This window comes from Aulostomus chinensis, chromosome 1 (assembly GCF_037954235.1).
Source record: "Aulostomus chinensis isolate RoL2024-O1b breed Wild chromosome 1, RoL_Achi_v1.0, whole genome shotgun sequence".
Taxonomy (NCBI): Eukaryota; Metazoa; Chordata; class Actinopteri; order Syngnathiformes; family Aulostomidae; genus Aulostomus; species Aulostomus chinensis.
This window is the reverse complement of record NC_141320.1, coordinates 8,233,603-8,249,702: the sequence shown is the minus strand read 5'-3', so window position 1 is coordinate 8,249,702 and position 16,100 is coordinate 8,233,603. Positions and strand designations below refer to the sequence as shown.

Below are 16,100 nucleotides of genomic sequence, written 5' to 3'. Positions count from 1 at the left end.
TCCCATTGAAACCAATGGTGGCAAAATTATATCTGAAATTGCTCCGTTTTATTATTAGGGCCTGAGCCAGAAGGTACTTCTGGGCGAAGACCCTATTATGTTTCGAAGTCAGAGAGACACGAAGTCAGCGCTAAAAGCAGTAAAAACACACACTTAGGAGGATCACAGGCCTCTAAAAACATCACAGGGGGGTCCGGGGGGGGACAGGGGGTGAGGTCCCCCATTGAAACCAATGGTGGCAAAATTATATCTGAAATTGCTGCGTTTTTTTTAGGGCCTGAGCCAGAAGGTACTTCTGGGCGAAGACCCTATTATGTTTCGAAGTCAGAGAGACACGAAGTCAGCGCTAAAAGCAGTAAAAACACACACTTAGGAGGATCACAGGCCTCTAAAAACATCACAGGAGGGTCCGGGGGGGGACCGGGGGGTGAGGTCCCCCATTGAAACCTATGGTGGCAAAAATTTTATCTGAAATTGTAAAATTTCTTGACTTATTATTGTTTCTTTCTTCTCCCGCCACTTTGAGGCTTAATTTGACCCCCTGAACATGCATGAAATTCGCTGAAATTTTGCACACACGTCCGGTCTGGCGAAAAATTTTATATTTAAAAAAAAAATTTCGCAAAAACTCAATAGCGCCACCTAGGGAGCCAAAAAACTCGCAAAAAATTTGGAGCGCTATAACTGCTTGTACGAATGTCCCACAGACACGGGACCAACACCGTTGCACTCGTCTCATCAAGACAAAAATTTCATACGCTCTGACCTCTCACCTATCTACAACACAATGTCCACAAATTGGACAAAACTGTCAAAATGAGGACTTTTGCTCCTCCCCGAACAAAATCTATCTCCTCCTAAACCGTAAATGGCACCGCTTCCAGACTTTCACACATTACTCTCCCAACACTGCTCTTCAAAAATCTTTAAAGGCTAATATACTACGCGCTCGGTTTGGATTTTATAAGCCGTCAAAGTCGGGGAGACACGTTTCACGCTTACAATGGAAGTCAATGGGGAGGCCGTGTCCTCTCATGGTACATACTCTCAAACAAATGCTTCTCACGTCTAAGCTAAAACTCTCACAGCTTCACAAAACACACCACTGGATTCCTCAGAAAAATCTCGACAAAAATATGGTATTATATTGCACTTTGAAGCAACATATGCAGACTTATTTGACTTTCACACACTAAAAATGTACACTTTTAAGCTGCTCTCCACTCAGGCACAGATGGCAGAGATTTGTTTACTGTAGTCATGGAAACCACAATTGGAGGGTCTCTGCCCTCATGTACATACTCTGAAACAAACACTTGTAGCTTCTAAACTAAAACACTCACACCTTCAGAAAACACACCATTGAATTCCTGAGAAAAAACTCTACGCACTGATGTCTTTACATTACACTTTTGACCAACATACGCTGAGTTATGACTGTGTTTGTCAGTTAAACTGGCAAAATCCTCCTCTGCTCTCCACTCTGACACAGATGGCAGAGAGCAGTGGGGGAGGTGCAGCTACAGTGACAGCTGTCACCTGTACATGTACATGTACTGTACCTGTACTGTCACGTATCTCTATACGGAGAAGTTACCTCTTCATAAACTCCATGCTCTCAAACACAAAGTTCATAACTCACAAATACACATCACACTGCTTCGTCACATCCATCTAAGTATGTTATTTTATTGCACATTTAAGCAACATATGGAGAGTTATTTCCTTCTACATACTAACATTTTCACACTTCTGCTCTACTCTCTACACTCAAACACATGGCAGACATTAGTTGTCAGTTGTCATGGAAAGGGGGGAGCATATCTTCCCTCATGGTACATACTCTCACAAATACGCTTACAACATCTACAATACAACCCCCACACCTTCATAAAGCACACCATTGAATTTCTGACAAATAACTTTACCTAAATATGGTCTTACATTGCACTTTTGACCAACATATGCTGAGTTATGACTGTGTTTCACAGTTAAACTGCCAAATCCTAACAGGCAAATTCCTCCTCTGCTCTCCACTCTGGTACACATCACACAGATTTGTTTACTGTGGTCATGCAAACCTCCACTCTGCACCTCTCCACTCTCACACAGGTAACAGAGAGCAGTGGGGGAGGTGAAGCTACAGCGACAGCTGTCAGCTGTGATAGGATAGGGAGAGGCTAAGTATTCATAAACTACATGCTCTCAAACACAGACATCACAACTCACAAACAGACCTCACGCTTCTTCAGAAAAATATCCATCTAAGTATGGTATTACATTGCACTTTTAAGAAACGTGCAGAGTTCGTTGCTTTTCTCACACTAAAAACTTCCAAATCCTACTCTGCTATCCACACTAACACACAGTAGACATTTGGCGTCAGTTGTCATGGAAACCGAAAGCGGAGCATATCTTCCCTCACGGTACATACTCTCAAAAAAACGATTACATCGAAATAAAATACAACACTCACACCTTCATAAAGCACACCATTGAATTCCAGAGAAAAAACTCTACGCACTGATGTCTTTACATTCCACTTTTGACCAACATATGCTGAGTTATGACTGTGTTTCACAGTTAAACTGCCAAATCCTCCTCTGCTCTCCACTCTGACACAGACGGCAGAGAGAGAGCAGAGAAGGGAGGGGCTCTTAAACCCTAGCAACAAGGCTCTGTGAAGTCTCAGCTCTCTCCTCAATGGTCAGATCTGACAGCTCTCTGCCAATCAGTTGCTGTGCTGCAATGCACTTCATGACGTGTCATCATGCCACCTCTCTGCCAATCAGTTGCTGTGCTTCAATGCACTCCGTGACGTCTCCTCATAGGAGCTGATATAACCTGACGGCTACGGTCGCCATTTCCTCTTGCTCTCGCGACTGGAGGTAAGTGCTTTCTTCTCTATTGCATGACTTATTATTAGCTTCAGCCAAGCTACCATTAATTCAGTCTTTTCATTTGGTTCATCGATATGTATTTCCCCTACTTACATGTGCTCCGTGTATGCAGTAATGTTATTGTGCACTTACAACCCTAAACTCCGCACTCCGCCCGCTTGATGCGACAAAGCCGCTAGCTCGTTGCCGGCCATTTAGCATCACCGCGACTCGGCCACTAGCTCGTCGTCGGCCATTTCGCAACACCGCAACTGGGCCGCTAGCTCGTGGTCGGCCATTTCGCACCACCGCGACTGGGCCGCTAGCTCGTCGTCGGCCATTTCGCATCACCGCAACTGGGCCGCTAGCTCGTCGTCGGCCATTTCGCACCACCGCGACTGGGCCGCTAGCTCGTTGTCGGCCATTTCGCAACACCGTGACTGAGCCGCTAGCGTCGTCGGCCATTTCGCAACACCGTGACTGAGCCGCTAGCTCGTTGTCGGCCATTTCGCACCACCGCGACTGGGCCGCTAGCTCGTCGTCGGCCATTTCGCACCACCGCGACTGGGCCGCTAGCTCGTCGTCGGCCATTTCGCATCACCGAGACTGGGCCGCTACCTTGTAGTCGGCCATTTTAGATAAACTATCTACATCTGTATGGTTTTCTGTGTTTTTATCTGTGTAAATATATATTTGTATGATTGCATGTATGTGCCTACATGTATGTGTGCATACATGTTTGTTTTGCACATCTTTATTACATCTTATTTCTACTTTTAATACCTAATACTATATGTCACAATATTATTCATTGCATTGGTGCTATTATATTGTAAAAACACCCTCATGTTTTCTTTCCAGATCTTGACTTGTCTCTTACTGCTCTGCTGCTTTGTGCTACTATATCTACAACTCTTCTTCAGGAAAGCTCTACTTTGAAAAATATACACGTACACCTAGTTACTTAATTTACTTTTACACATATCTTTTGTCTAATTCAACACTTTTGCATTAGTTCACACACTCACAAACTCACACACACTCACTCTACATTTACTGATTGCTCATCTCCCACAACCAAGGTAAGTTGCACTTCTTTAATTCACCCACTTCTGATGATCACGGCCCTCCAGTTTGTGAGTACAACTACCATTCTATACTACTACCCTTTGTCTGAGAACACTTAGTTTCAAAATTTGTCATTTGTAGATGCCCCGTTCCAAGTCCCACCGGCTTGCCCAGGCGGCCAAGCGGAGGATGGCGCAGCGGGAGCCTTGGACCCCTGGGCCACCTGTCCCCGAGTTTGTTGCTCGTATGTATCAACACTTTTTTAAATACCAAACTCCTGCTACTCTAACATGTGCTACAAAAACCATGTCTGCCATTGCCTCACATTCTAACATTATCTCCATCCTAACAGGGCGCGGTACCGGACACCGCCATCGCGTGCGGAGATGGCCTACTTCACTCTACACCAACCACTCCGTGAAGTTGGTCACTCCTGCACAGATCCCCGGCCAGAAGGTACCGATCTTTCTCATTCTACATCATTGCATGCATGTCATGCTTGCTGTCTGTTCTAAACATGTGCTTATGTGACAGATGGTGTTCGTCCTCGGAGACTCCCACCTGCGCGCCATCGTCGACGGGTTCGTAAGTATGCCGCAGGGTTCTCTCTCTTTCGGCTTCTTGTCTGTTCCAGGTGGAGCCGCCTCTGACCTCAGGACCGAGGTCATGCATGCCGCCCTCCCCTGGACCCCGGACTTGGTGTGTGTGGGTGCCCCGAGCAACAACCTCACAGCCAGCAGGACTGTTGGTGAGGCGGCGTTGGACTTCCGTGCTCTCCTGACCACAGTCAGCAGCCTCTGGCCGACGGTGAGCTTCTCCTTGTCATATACTGTTACTATTATGTATTCCCTCTTGCACAGTCACACTTGTTACTTATGTCATTATTTACATTCACACTTAACATTTGTTTCATTTCGCCCTTCAAGGTGTTAGTGATGGATTTCCCTCCACGCTTAACCATCGATCCGGCCTTGCAGGACCTGCTGCGTCAGGAATACCGCCGTGTCACAGCGCGCATGGGTATGTTAAATTTTCACACATCTCCTTGTCCAATCAATTGCATACTTCTATTAAATGTACAGTACACCATTACGATAGATATTTCTGCTTTCCACATCTCTCAGGTATCCCATACGTGTCTATGGCGGAGCACCTCCCAGTCCATCGGTTGGAGCTGTGGTGCCACGACGGTGTAAGTACAGCATTATTTTGTCGTTTAGATATGTGGCACGCTTTACCTTCCCTCTTCCCATGCCACGTGACCCAACGTCATTAAAGTCTGCTTTGTTTTCCTGTCTTTCAGGTGCATCTCAGCGACTCCGATGGCATGCCGGTTGTGGTGGACCTGCTGTGGAACGCCGCGGTCCGTCAGCTCGCCCCCCCTCCACCACAGCCCACCGTGTCACCCCGCACATCGCCACGTGTCAGGGTGTCTCCCAGGGTGATCGTGACGGGACACATCCCTGTGCCTCGTCGTCGTGACCCCCGGGAGTGGACCGTCGTTGGACGGGCATGCGCGGTAATGTATTTCACTACTACGTTATCCTCATGCACTCTTCTGAACTCTTTTTCTCATGATCAACATCTAATATATATCCTCCTTCCCCTCTTTGCTTTCTGTTTGAAAGACTGGTACACCTCCGGCCCGACAGTCTCCCATCCCGTCCAACCCGGTGTGGTTCAGCAGTGACATGCTGGTTGCCATGGAGAAGGTTTCACCTTCTTCTGGCTCTGGCTGCACTGCTGCTCCACCAGCTGGCCAGGTAACTATACCACTCATTACATGTACTTCTTTCAAGCCTACAGTCATATCAGATTTTGTAAACAAAAATTCTCTCCTTCCTTCAGCCTTCCCCTGGGCACGGGAAGCGCCAGCGCCAACGTGTTGCCTCAAAGCGCAAAGGAGGAAAGCGACAGGTTGGTATTTGGATCTTTTCCTCCAATAACTGCAATAAAACTTACACCTGCATTTTGACTTATACATGTAAATCCACTTATTTTGTACTTACACTCCTTTTCTTTCTTTAGGTGCTGGCAACACCACCTGCCCATCTGACCGTGTCCGCCTCCAAGCCCCGTCCAGCAGCGCAGCAGGTTCGCCTTGCTTTAATTACATACACTTTACTTCTTGTGGCTCATTCAAATTGCCAACATTTCCTCTTCTACTTCGTTCACATTTAACATTGTCTTTTCATCTTCTATCAGGTGGAGGCGGCAGCCAAGGCGTGCGAGGAGGAGTCTGCGGTGCCACTGACTGCTGCCGTGGTGCCAGAGGGTCGGAGGAGGGAGGTTGCCGCAGCTTGCCCGGCCTTGCTGACGGAGTCGCCTGTCCAGGAGTCAACGCACACGCCCGGCAAAGCTAAGTCAGACTTCTCTGTCTTCTCTGTGCATGATGTGAAAGCGGCTAATGCAGATTCCAATGGCAATGATGTGACAATGGTGGCTCCTAATAGCAGAGGCATTAAGATAGGCAAGATTGTGAAGGGCTCATTTCACCAGGGACATGAGCAGTTTAAGTATGGAGGACTGCAGTGTATGGCTATTGCTTTGGTCAGCATAGCCAAACACACTTTCAGCAGTGTGTTCTCCTGGAAAAGGTGTGAGCTGGATCAGGTCTTAATTAAAGGAGATCAGTTATACACCTTCTTGCGTGACAGTGGCTCTTTTACACATCCCACAAATCTGCTATCTGTTCCTGATCTGCCACAGCACTTGGAAGTTGATGGACAGATGTGCAGTTTCCATTTTGGGGATGTACTGTTGGGTGAAGTTGGTGTGACTGAAGGGGAGCTGGTTGACTTTGGTGTCTTTATCAGTCTGCGTGATGGACTGGCCAGGATCTTCAGTCAGTACAGCACATGTCTCATGACACTGTGTGGCAACACCACTTCCATCATCCATCAGGATGGACAGTTTGCTGTGGTTGACAGTCACTCCCGTAATTATAGTGGCTTGTCACATTGCCGTGGTACGAGTGTGGTTCTGCATTTTGCTTGTATTGATGACCTGCACCACTACATCTGCTGTTTGGCTGAGAGTCTCAGTTCAAACCAGAAACTTTTTGAACTCTGTGGTGTTCTTGTGATTCCGAGTGTAAATCCAGTTCCGTCTGGTGTGTCTGCAGACAGTTGTAGGATTGCATCCACAACTAAAACACGGCCTACTTTAACTGAAAAAATGGTACATGATGGCTCTGTGCACATATCTGACGATGTTCGAACTGTAGCTGGAAATCTGGCAATGTGTAACATTGCTGACCAGACTTTCTCCCATGATGGTGGCACTGCGGTACAGGAAGAACCACACTGTAGCCATGGCATAAAGCGCAACATTTCTCCTGACACCCATGTGTCAAAGAAATTAAAGTTGCTTGATGAGAATACACTCAGTACAGACATAGACACAGATGTAGAATTTATTAGCGCTGTTACAACTAACACGCTAATGTTTTGTCCTCTTGGTGTAGATTCCTGTAAGGTTTTGTGTCAAAAGTTAAACATTGAGTTTGACAAGTTCAATCCTCCACTCTCAACAGAAGTTGGATTGATCGGTCCTCCATGTAAGAATGAGAGGATCGTTGCTGATGGGAACTGCTTCTTCAGGGCCATCTCTCAGGCAGTGAGCGGCTCACAGAAGCACCATCGCAAGATTAGATCTGCTGTTTGTAAAGAGCTGGAGAGAAATGCTCAGAAATATGTCTCTCTTCTGAGAAGACAGTATTCGTCTGTGTCACAGTACCTCCAGCAGTCCAGGATGAAATATGTTAATACTTGGGCCACAGAGGTGGAAATACAAGTCATGGCAGATTGCTTAGGAGTTACTGTGTGTACGTTTTTGAATAGTCGTTGGATTAAGTATAGTAGTGCTGGTGACCTTTTCTCTCCACAATGCATTTATGTGGAGAACATCCTGGACAGGCATTTTGAGAATGTGGTCTGTGTGTCTAAGCCTGGACAACAGACGTGTTATGGTTTTTGTAAACTTGTGGATGTGCCAACTTACACCTTGAGGACTACAGTGCAGGATGTTGACATAGAATCTGTAGAATATAACTTTCCATTTGTGGTTTCTGACAAACGTCTTGACACTGATAAGGTTGTGCAAAATGATAGTCAGGTAAAAGTTAACATTACCGCTCGTAGATCTAAATATTTGACGCAAAAGAAAAGTACACATGACAAATTTAATATGTTGATCAGGAAGCAAAATACCTTGAAACACAGACAAACATATGCTCAAAATGTTACCTGTAGGGAAAGGAAAAAATTATTTAGTCACATTAAATATCACACACAATTGGAACATAGGCAAAACGTAAAGGCAAAGAGTAAAGCAAGGAGTTTAACACAATACCAGCAAAACCCCCAACATAGACAAAAAGCTAAAGAAATGAGTAAAGCTAAAAGCATGCTGAAATATAGACAAAACCTACAGTACAGACAACATCTTAAATCCCAAAGTGTGGCAAAATATAAAGATAATATTCAGCATAGACAGCAAGTTAGAGCCAGGAGTATTGACAAGTATAGGCACAATATTCTGTTTAGACAAAAACTTAAGCACACACAAGTCATTACATATCAAACAGATATCAAACATAGAATGAAAGTCAGAGCCAAAAAGAAGGAAGTTTTCAAAAGGAAATATCATGAAAGCTCCAAATTTAAACAGACAGTTATTGCTAACGTTAAATTACGTAGCAAGACCACAGCTGTAAGGTGTCAAGATTTCACCTTTGTCATGGAACGATTCTTGGAGAAGGTTAGAGACGGCCCTGAGTTCATTTGTTGTGTCTGTCATCGGTTGTTGTTCAGAACTCAGGTGCTGGGTTGTAGCTATGAAATGTATGCTGGAAATTCTGCCAGAGTTGCTGTTGCAAACCGATGCATTAGTGACACGTATTTGCATAGGTGTGGTAGTGATTGTGTTGTGCCTTGTGGGTTGGCAGCTTGTAGAGGGGAACTTTGGATCTGCCATACGTGTCACAGTAAAATTTCCAAAGGGCAGATTCCAGCTGAGTGTTGGGTCAACAACCTGACACCTGATCCCATTCCGCCGGAACTGGGATGCTTGAATAGCTTGGAGCAACACTTGATTGCGCTGCATATTCCGTTCATGAAATTGTTGGCATTGCCTAAAGGGGGGCAGAACGGAGTACATGGGCCGGTAACATGCGTTCCGGCTAATGTCGTGCAGACAACCAATGTGTTGCCTAGGACTAGCGTGGAAGGGTCCATGATGCAGGTCAAACTTAAACGCAAGTTGACCTACAAGGGCCATTATCGATATCAGTTTGTCGATAGTACACGAGTAAGACAGGCGCTGCACTTTTTAAAAAGGAATAATCCTTTCTACAAGGACATTGACTTCAATGAGGATTGGGTCAATGACTTTTGTCGCCAGGACGATGGCGAGACTGAGGAGGTTCAGTCTGACGGTGAGGACGGAGCTGTCGTAGATGGGGCAGAGTCTTGTGAGCAGAAGCAGGTCGTTTCAGAGGGTGCGGTGACAGCTCCGTCAGGTGGTCAAGACGACGTGATAGATGATTCAACAGAAATAATACAAGATGAACTGTTGCATGACAGACAGCAGCACTGCATGTTTCAGGACACTTGCCTTATGCCTGTTGATATTGGTCAGGAAGCATTAGACCAGTATTTCGAGGACATCATCAACGTGGCGCCTGCGGAAGGGAATAGTCCAGTTAGGCTGCTTTCTGACCACACGAACGAGGCCAAGTGTTTCCCCGTCTTGTTTCCTCTGGGTAGGAAAACATTTCACGACGGGCGCTCGCAAGCGTTGACTTTGACGCGGTACTTCAACAACCGGATTATGCATGCGGATGGCCGCTATTCCGGCAACGTTGAGTACATTTTTTTCAGTCAGTACATGTCTGAGACTGAGCAAGTGTCCTCTAAAGTTTCCGTGGCAGGGCGTAAGGGTAGGGCAGGTCACAAGTCCCAGAAGGTTAGCGCAGCGATGCTGATGAACGAGGACACTTTGAAGCAGATGTTGCAGGTCGACGAGGGCTTCAGATTTCTGAAGCCCATTCGAGGAACGCCTGCCTTTTGGCAGTCGGTTCAAAAGGACCTGTTAGCATGCGTCCGTCAGTTGGGGATTCCGACGTGGTTCTGTTCGTTTTCGTCTGCTGATCTGCGCTGGCAGAATCTCCTGACCAGTATCCTGAAGCAGGAGGGCAGAACGCAGACGGTAGAGGATTTGGAGTGGGCAGACAGGTGCGAGCTGTTGCGGAGGAACCCCGTGACAGCCGCGAGGATGTTTGACTACAGGTGGCATTGCTTCTTGAATGAGGTTCTCAAGTCTCCTTCACAACCGATTGGCAAAATCACAGATTACTTTTATAGGGTAGAATTTCAGCAGCGCGGCTCCCCTCATGTCCACTGTCTGTTTTGGATTGAGGGGGCTCCCCAAATTGATAAGAACACAGATGAGGAGGTGGTGGCATTTATTGACCAATATGTCACCTGCGACTTAAACCCTGACGATGACACGTTATCGGCTATCGTGGCATCGGTTCAAGCCCACTCCAGGCGACACACCAAATCCTGCTTGAAACACGGAACGTGTCGCTTCCATTTCCCAAAAGTTGTTTCGGCCCGGACTTTTGTTTGTAAAACGGAAATTAAAACCTGTACCTGTGATCCGAAGGCCAGAGAGAATCCTCAGTCAACAAGCGTGCCGGTCTGTAATTGTTTTCAAGACACGAATCCCATTAATAAGGAGACGGCACACGCCATTTTGAAAGCCGTGAAGAAGGCTGTTAAAAAAGCGGACGCAGGAGAAGTGGCCTACGCTAGCGTAGAACACTTGTTCCAGACTCTGGGCATTAATCAGGACATTTTTGAGCTGGCTTATAAGCGCCTGCACACAAAGACTAGGGTAGTCTATAAAAGAGGGGTAAAGGATGTCTGGGTGAACCAGTACAATAAGAAATTGTTGAAGTGCTGGAATGCTAACATGGACATTAGCTTTGTCACCGATGCCTATGCAGTAATCATTTACATCATTTCGTATATAACCAAAGCCGAGAGAGAAATTGGGCTTTTATTGGCCAACGCACAAAAAGAAGCATCCAAACAATCAAATCTCTCTGCTAGAGAGGCTTTGAAAAAATTAGGAAGTGTGTATTTGCACAATAGGGACGTTTGTGCCCAGGAGTCGGTGTACAGGCTAACGAACATGCATCTGAGGGAGTGTTCCAGGAAGGTCGTTTTTGTGCCGACGGGGGCAAATGTAGTTAGGATGAGTTTACCCCTCAGTGTGTTGAGGCAGAAAGCCGCTTGTGGTGACATGAGGTCAGAGGATATGTGGATGCCAAATATAGTGGATAGATATAGGAGCAGGCCAGATGACCAGGTGTTCGAGGACATGTGTATGGCTACGTTTGCGTCTGAGTATCGTCTTCTCAGCAAGAATGAAAAGTCCAAGAACATGATTCAACTGAAGAATGGACTTGGCTTCATCTCGAGGAGAACGCGGTCTCAGTTCGCTGTTGTGCGCTACATGCGGTTTGATTTAGAAAAACAGGAGGAAGCACACTATCAGAGTCTGCTTCAGATGTATCTCCATTACAGAATTGACGCAGATCTGAAACCTGAGGGGTTTCATCTGTTCAGTCAGTTCTATAAGGATGGAGAGGTTAGGTTCAGGGACGGTTCGATGAAGTCGGTGCAAAGCGTCGTCGATGAGAACAGGGCCAGGTTTGAGGTCGATTGTCCTGAGTTGGATCACGCTGAGGAGATTGCTCAGCAAGGTCAGGTGGATGAGGATGTTTGGGGGGAGCTCTGTCCTGAGCTGGAAGCGGAACGCCTCGAGTGTTTAGAGGAGATGAAAGAGCAACGGCAAGGCGAAAATGCTGATGAGCATTTGGCCGACGCCTTACAAAATGTTCCCGATTTGGCGGCTGCCAAACCAAAAACAGATGTGTTTTTGGAGAGGAACAGGAGCATTTTGCCCAGAAGTGACGGCTTGGCCTTAGTTAGGTCTCTGAACGAGACGCAAATGGCTGTCTTCAACAAAGTTAGACAGTGGTGTCTGCAGAAGGCCATGGGTAAGAACCCAGAGCCTCTGCATGTGTTTTTGACAGGCGGTGCAGGGACGGGGAAAAGTCACTTAATTAGGGCCATTCAGTACGAGGCCGGGAGACTGCTGGCAACACTTTGTCATCAACCAGATAGCATTTCGGTTCTGTTAATGGCCTCCACGGGCATAGCTGCATACACTTTAAATGCAGCAACAATTCATCACTCGCTGAGTATTGGCACACACTCCAGCTTGCCCTACACACCCTTGGGAGAAGACAAACTGAACTCTCTAAGGGCCACATTTAGAGACCTCCAAATTGTCATCATTGATGAGATTAGCATGGTTGATCACAATCTGTTGGCATACGTTCACGGCAGGTTGAGGCAGCTAAAACAGACCGGTGACTTTTCCCCATTTGGTAATGTTAGCGTCATAGCCGTCGGTGACTTCTACCAGTTGCCTCCCGTTAAAGGGAAGCCGCTGTACGCTGGTCAGGTTGGTGTGGACCTGTGGTGCCACTTTAGCGTGGTGGAGCTGACTACTGTCGTCAGACAGAAGGACAGCTCCTTTGCTGAGATGTTGAACAGGCTTCGGGTGCGTTCCAAGAAAACCCCCATGTTAGACGGCGACGTCCAAATTTTGAAATCGCGAGAGACAGGGGAAGATAGCTCGGCCTTGCATATTTTCACCACAAATGTGCAAGTGGAAGACTTCAATTTGAACCAGTTGTTCCGCACGTGCCCAGATTATGTTGAAATTGACGCTAAAGATTTTACGCCGAACCGCAAAACCGGCAAATTGGAACCTGGAATCATTAGCAAGGGGCAGGGCACGTGTTTGGAATCTAAATTGTGTTTGGCCAAAAACGCCAGAGTCATGCTCTGTCGTAACGTCGACGTCCAGGACGGTCTGGTCAATGGCGCGTGTGGCACTGTCAGCTACATTGAATTTGGCCCCGACCCCACATTTCCTCTGAGAATTTACGTCAAGTTCGATGACGACAACATTGGCAGACAGAGGAGGACAGAGCGTCCACACGCAGCAGTAGAATACAGGCATTCTACTGCTATTGAACCAGACAGGGAGAAGACCAGGAAGCGCGGTTGTGTGCGGGTGCAGTTTCCCCTCAGGCTAGCGTGGGCTTGTACAGTCCACAAAGTACAGGGGTTGACTGTAGACCAGGCTGTTGTGTCTTTAAAGAAGGTATTTGCACCTGGGCAGGCGTATGTAGCTCTCAGTCGTGTTAGGGCCTTGTCGGGACTGATCATCAAGGACTTTGAAGAGAAAGCCATTTACTGCAAGGACACCATTAAGGAGGCAATAGCTAGCATGCCTCCATTTTTGATTGAGCAGCCTTCATCAAATACACAGTTCGCGGTGTATTTGATGAACGTACAAAGTTTAAGTCGCCACCTGCTAGACTTGGTGTCCTGCACGCAGCATTTGCAGCTTAACTGCATTGCTGTCACAGAAACATGGCTCACTGCACAGTCCTCATTGGACTGTGTGCAAATTTCTGGCTACGATTTCCACAGTCGTCCTCGGTCTCTGTGTTACAGCGCCGCTGACCCCACATTCTCCAAATTCCAGCAGTTAGAACGCGGTGGCGTCGGCCTGTATAGTTTAGCCCATTCGGACGTCGACATTCTGCAGGTACCCGATTTCAATCTGGAGTGCTTGGTGTGCCTGCACAAAAAATTGAGCATTTCCCTGGCCGTCATTTACCGTCCACCAGCGTATCCAAATTTGCTGTTCAAAGGCAATGTGGGGAGGTTGCTTGACTGGTTAACTCCGACAAGTAACACTGTTGTAGTCATGGGAGACTTTAATGAGAACATTTTGAAAGGGTCATCAATTTGTAAATTTATGGAAGAAAAAGGGTTCACCCAACACGTGACACAAGAGACCACAGAAAAGGGGACGCTAATTGACCACGTTTACGTTAAAACGTCACAGTACGACGTGGAATGTGCAGTCTGGCCAGCCTACTTCAGCGATCACGAAGGGATCCTGTGTAGGTTTTCTGTTTCAGATGATCAGGGGGAGTTAGATGACCTCGCCAGTTTGTTTAGCTTGGATGACTTTGAGGATTTCCAGGGCGATTCTGACCACCAGGATGACTGAGTGTCAAAGCTACATGGCTGTCCCAGGTCAAATACTAGCCTCATGTCAGCTCAGTTGGCTCTGTGTGTGCTGGTAGGACAAGTTGACTCGGACCTGTTGTTGATAGGAAGCCTGGCATGACTGTTGGCATTTGTTAGTATAGAAAGTCCCACTCCACCTCTCTGTGCCCTTTTTAATCTTTTAACTTTTTAAACCTTTTTAACTTTGGCTATTTATTCTGTGCATGTCTTGACATGCACGGTTTTTAAGGTATTTATTCATGTATTTATTAACTTATTCCACTGTCACGCACTGCACTTACTGCAGTTTTGTAGTGACTATGAGTTGGTAGTTTAGCTCCACGAATCATGGTTCCACTGGTGCTGCGTGACAATCATGGGTCACAGCACGTTGTTGTAGTTGATATTTATAGTTGTTGTTGGTTATTTATAGTTGTTGTGAGTCACTGTCTGTCACATTATTGCTGTTGGTCTCTTATAAATGTATCATGCATGTATATTTTTGCCTGTTGTCTCTCCTCTCAGCCCCCTCCCTCTTTGTCTCTCTCTCTCTCTGTATCTCTCCTCTACTCCCACTGCCCCCGCCCCTCACCCCCAAGTCTATCTCCCCTCTCCACCCCAGCCCCATCTCTCTCCCTCTCCCTCTCAACCCCAACCGGTCCAGGCAGGTGGCCGCCCACTTTGAGCCTGGTTCTGCCTGAGGTTTCTTCCTGTAAAAGGGAGTTTTTCCTCACCACCGTCGCCAAGTGCTTGCTCATGTGGGAATGTTGGGTTTCTTTCACTAAACTTGTAAATAGTTTGTTCATTGAACCCCAACGGGGAGAAATTTCATTTAAGGTCTAAATTACTTTGATTAATTATGTTCACTGTATGTTCTAAATGCATTTTTATTTGACTTCAGATTTATAATTTCCATTTTGTTACACATGCAGTGACTGTCTCTAATTGACCTTTTGTTCAAATTAATCAGTTAATAAATTCCCATGTTCACCACAGCTGATGTCTGTCTTTTATTGTCACAATAACAGTGTACATGGACAATGAATGTTGAACTTTCTAATCCACAGTCAAATGTCCTGTTTTCAATGCTGTATTTTGCCACATTCATGCTTGATGATATTCAGCAACTTAACTGGAAGAACCACAGTAAAGTGACAGCCAACAGGTAGCACAGACAATGATGAACACAAGGGTCAATATGAAGCTGTCACATCTGCAGTCACACTTTGGGTCCAACTGGAGCTTCTACCTCCTCAACTTCAACTCTCACCACTTTGATACCAACATGGATGGAGGAGCACTTCTCCATCACCCTGGGATTGATGATGTCATTCAACACCTTCACTAGGAGAAGCACATCAAACTTAGACAAAGGTAGGACAGAAGATGACAGGCAGACGGATCAATGCTGTCAGCTCAGCACTTGGAGTCACAACTGAAAAAGATGGTCTAAAATATTACTATTGGCCAACATATGGAGAGTTAATGACTGTTTTTAACAGTAAAACTGGCAAAGTCCTCCTCTGCCCTTCAGTCTAATACAGATGGCTGAGATTTGTTTACTGCAGTCATGGAAACCACAATTGGAGCTTCTCTGCCCTCATGTACATACTCTCAAACAAACACTTGTAGCTTCTAGACTAAAACACACACACCTTCAAAAAACACACCATTGAATTCCTGAGAAAAAACTCTACGCACTGATGTCTTTACTTTCAACTTTTGACCAACATATGCTGAGTTATGACTGTGTTTCACAGTAAAACTGCCAAATCCTCCTCTGCTCTCCACTCTGACCGAGATGGCAGAGAGCGAGCAGAGAAGGGAGGGGCTCTTAAAGGGCCGGCTCTCAGCTCTGCAGTCATGCTGTGCAGCGAACTGAGGCTCGTATCTCCTAAACTACAAGGCCTAGGGATTTGCCGATTATACCGTTGGATTCGGGCCGGCAATCCGGCCGCAGTTAGGCGGGGGCTCAGGCCCTAAC

General features: G+C 46.5%; 2 protein-coding genes across 2 annotated transcripts; both read left to right on the top strand.

Moving 5' to 3' along the window:
* Positions 1–3,786: 3,786 nt before the first annotated feature.
* Positions 3,787–4,880, top strand: LOC147270231 (uncharacterized). The gene is made up of 4 exons (XM_086205117.1): positions 3,787–4,191; positions 4,300–4,403; positions 4,482–4,768; positions 4,874–4,880. Exons 1-4 carry the CDS (start codon positions 4,089–4,091, stop codon positions 4,878–4,880), a joined length of 501 nt encoding a protein of 166 aa, XP_086061243.1. The 5' UTR covers positions 3,787–4,088.
* Positions 4,881–5,459: 579 nt separating this feature from the next.
* LOC147270230 (uncharacterized) lies at positions 5,460–15,110 on the top strand. Its single transcript, XM_086205111.1, has 5 exons — positions 5,460–5,471; positions 5,576–5,710; positions 5,796–5,864; positions 5,976–6,041; positions 6,153–15,110. The coding sequence occupies exons 1-5, from the start codon at positions 5,460–5,462 to the stop codon at positions 14,115–14,117; spliced, it is 8,247 nt and encodes a 2,748-aa protein (XP_086061237.1). The 3' UTR covers positions 14,118–15,110.
* Positions 15,111–16,100: the final 990 nt, after the last annotated feature.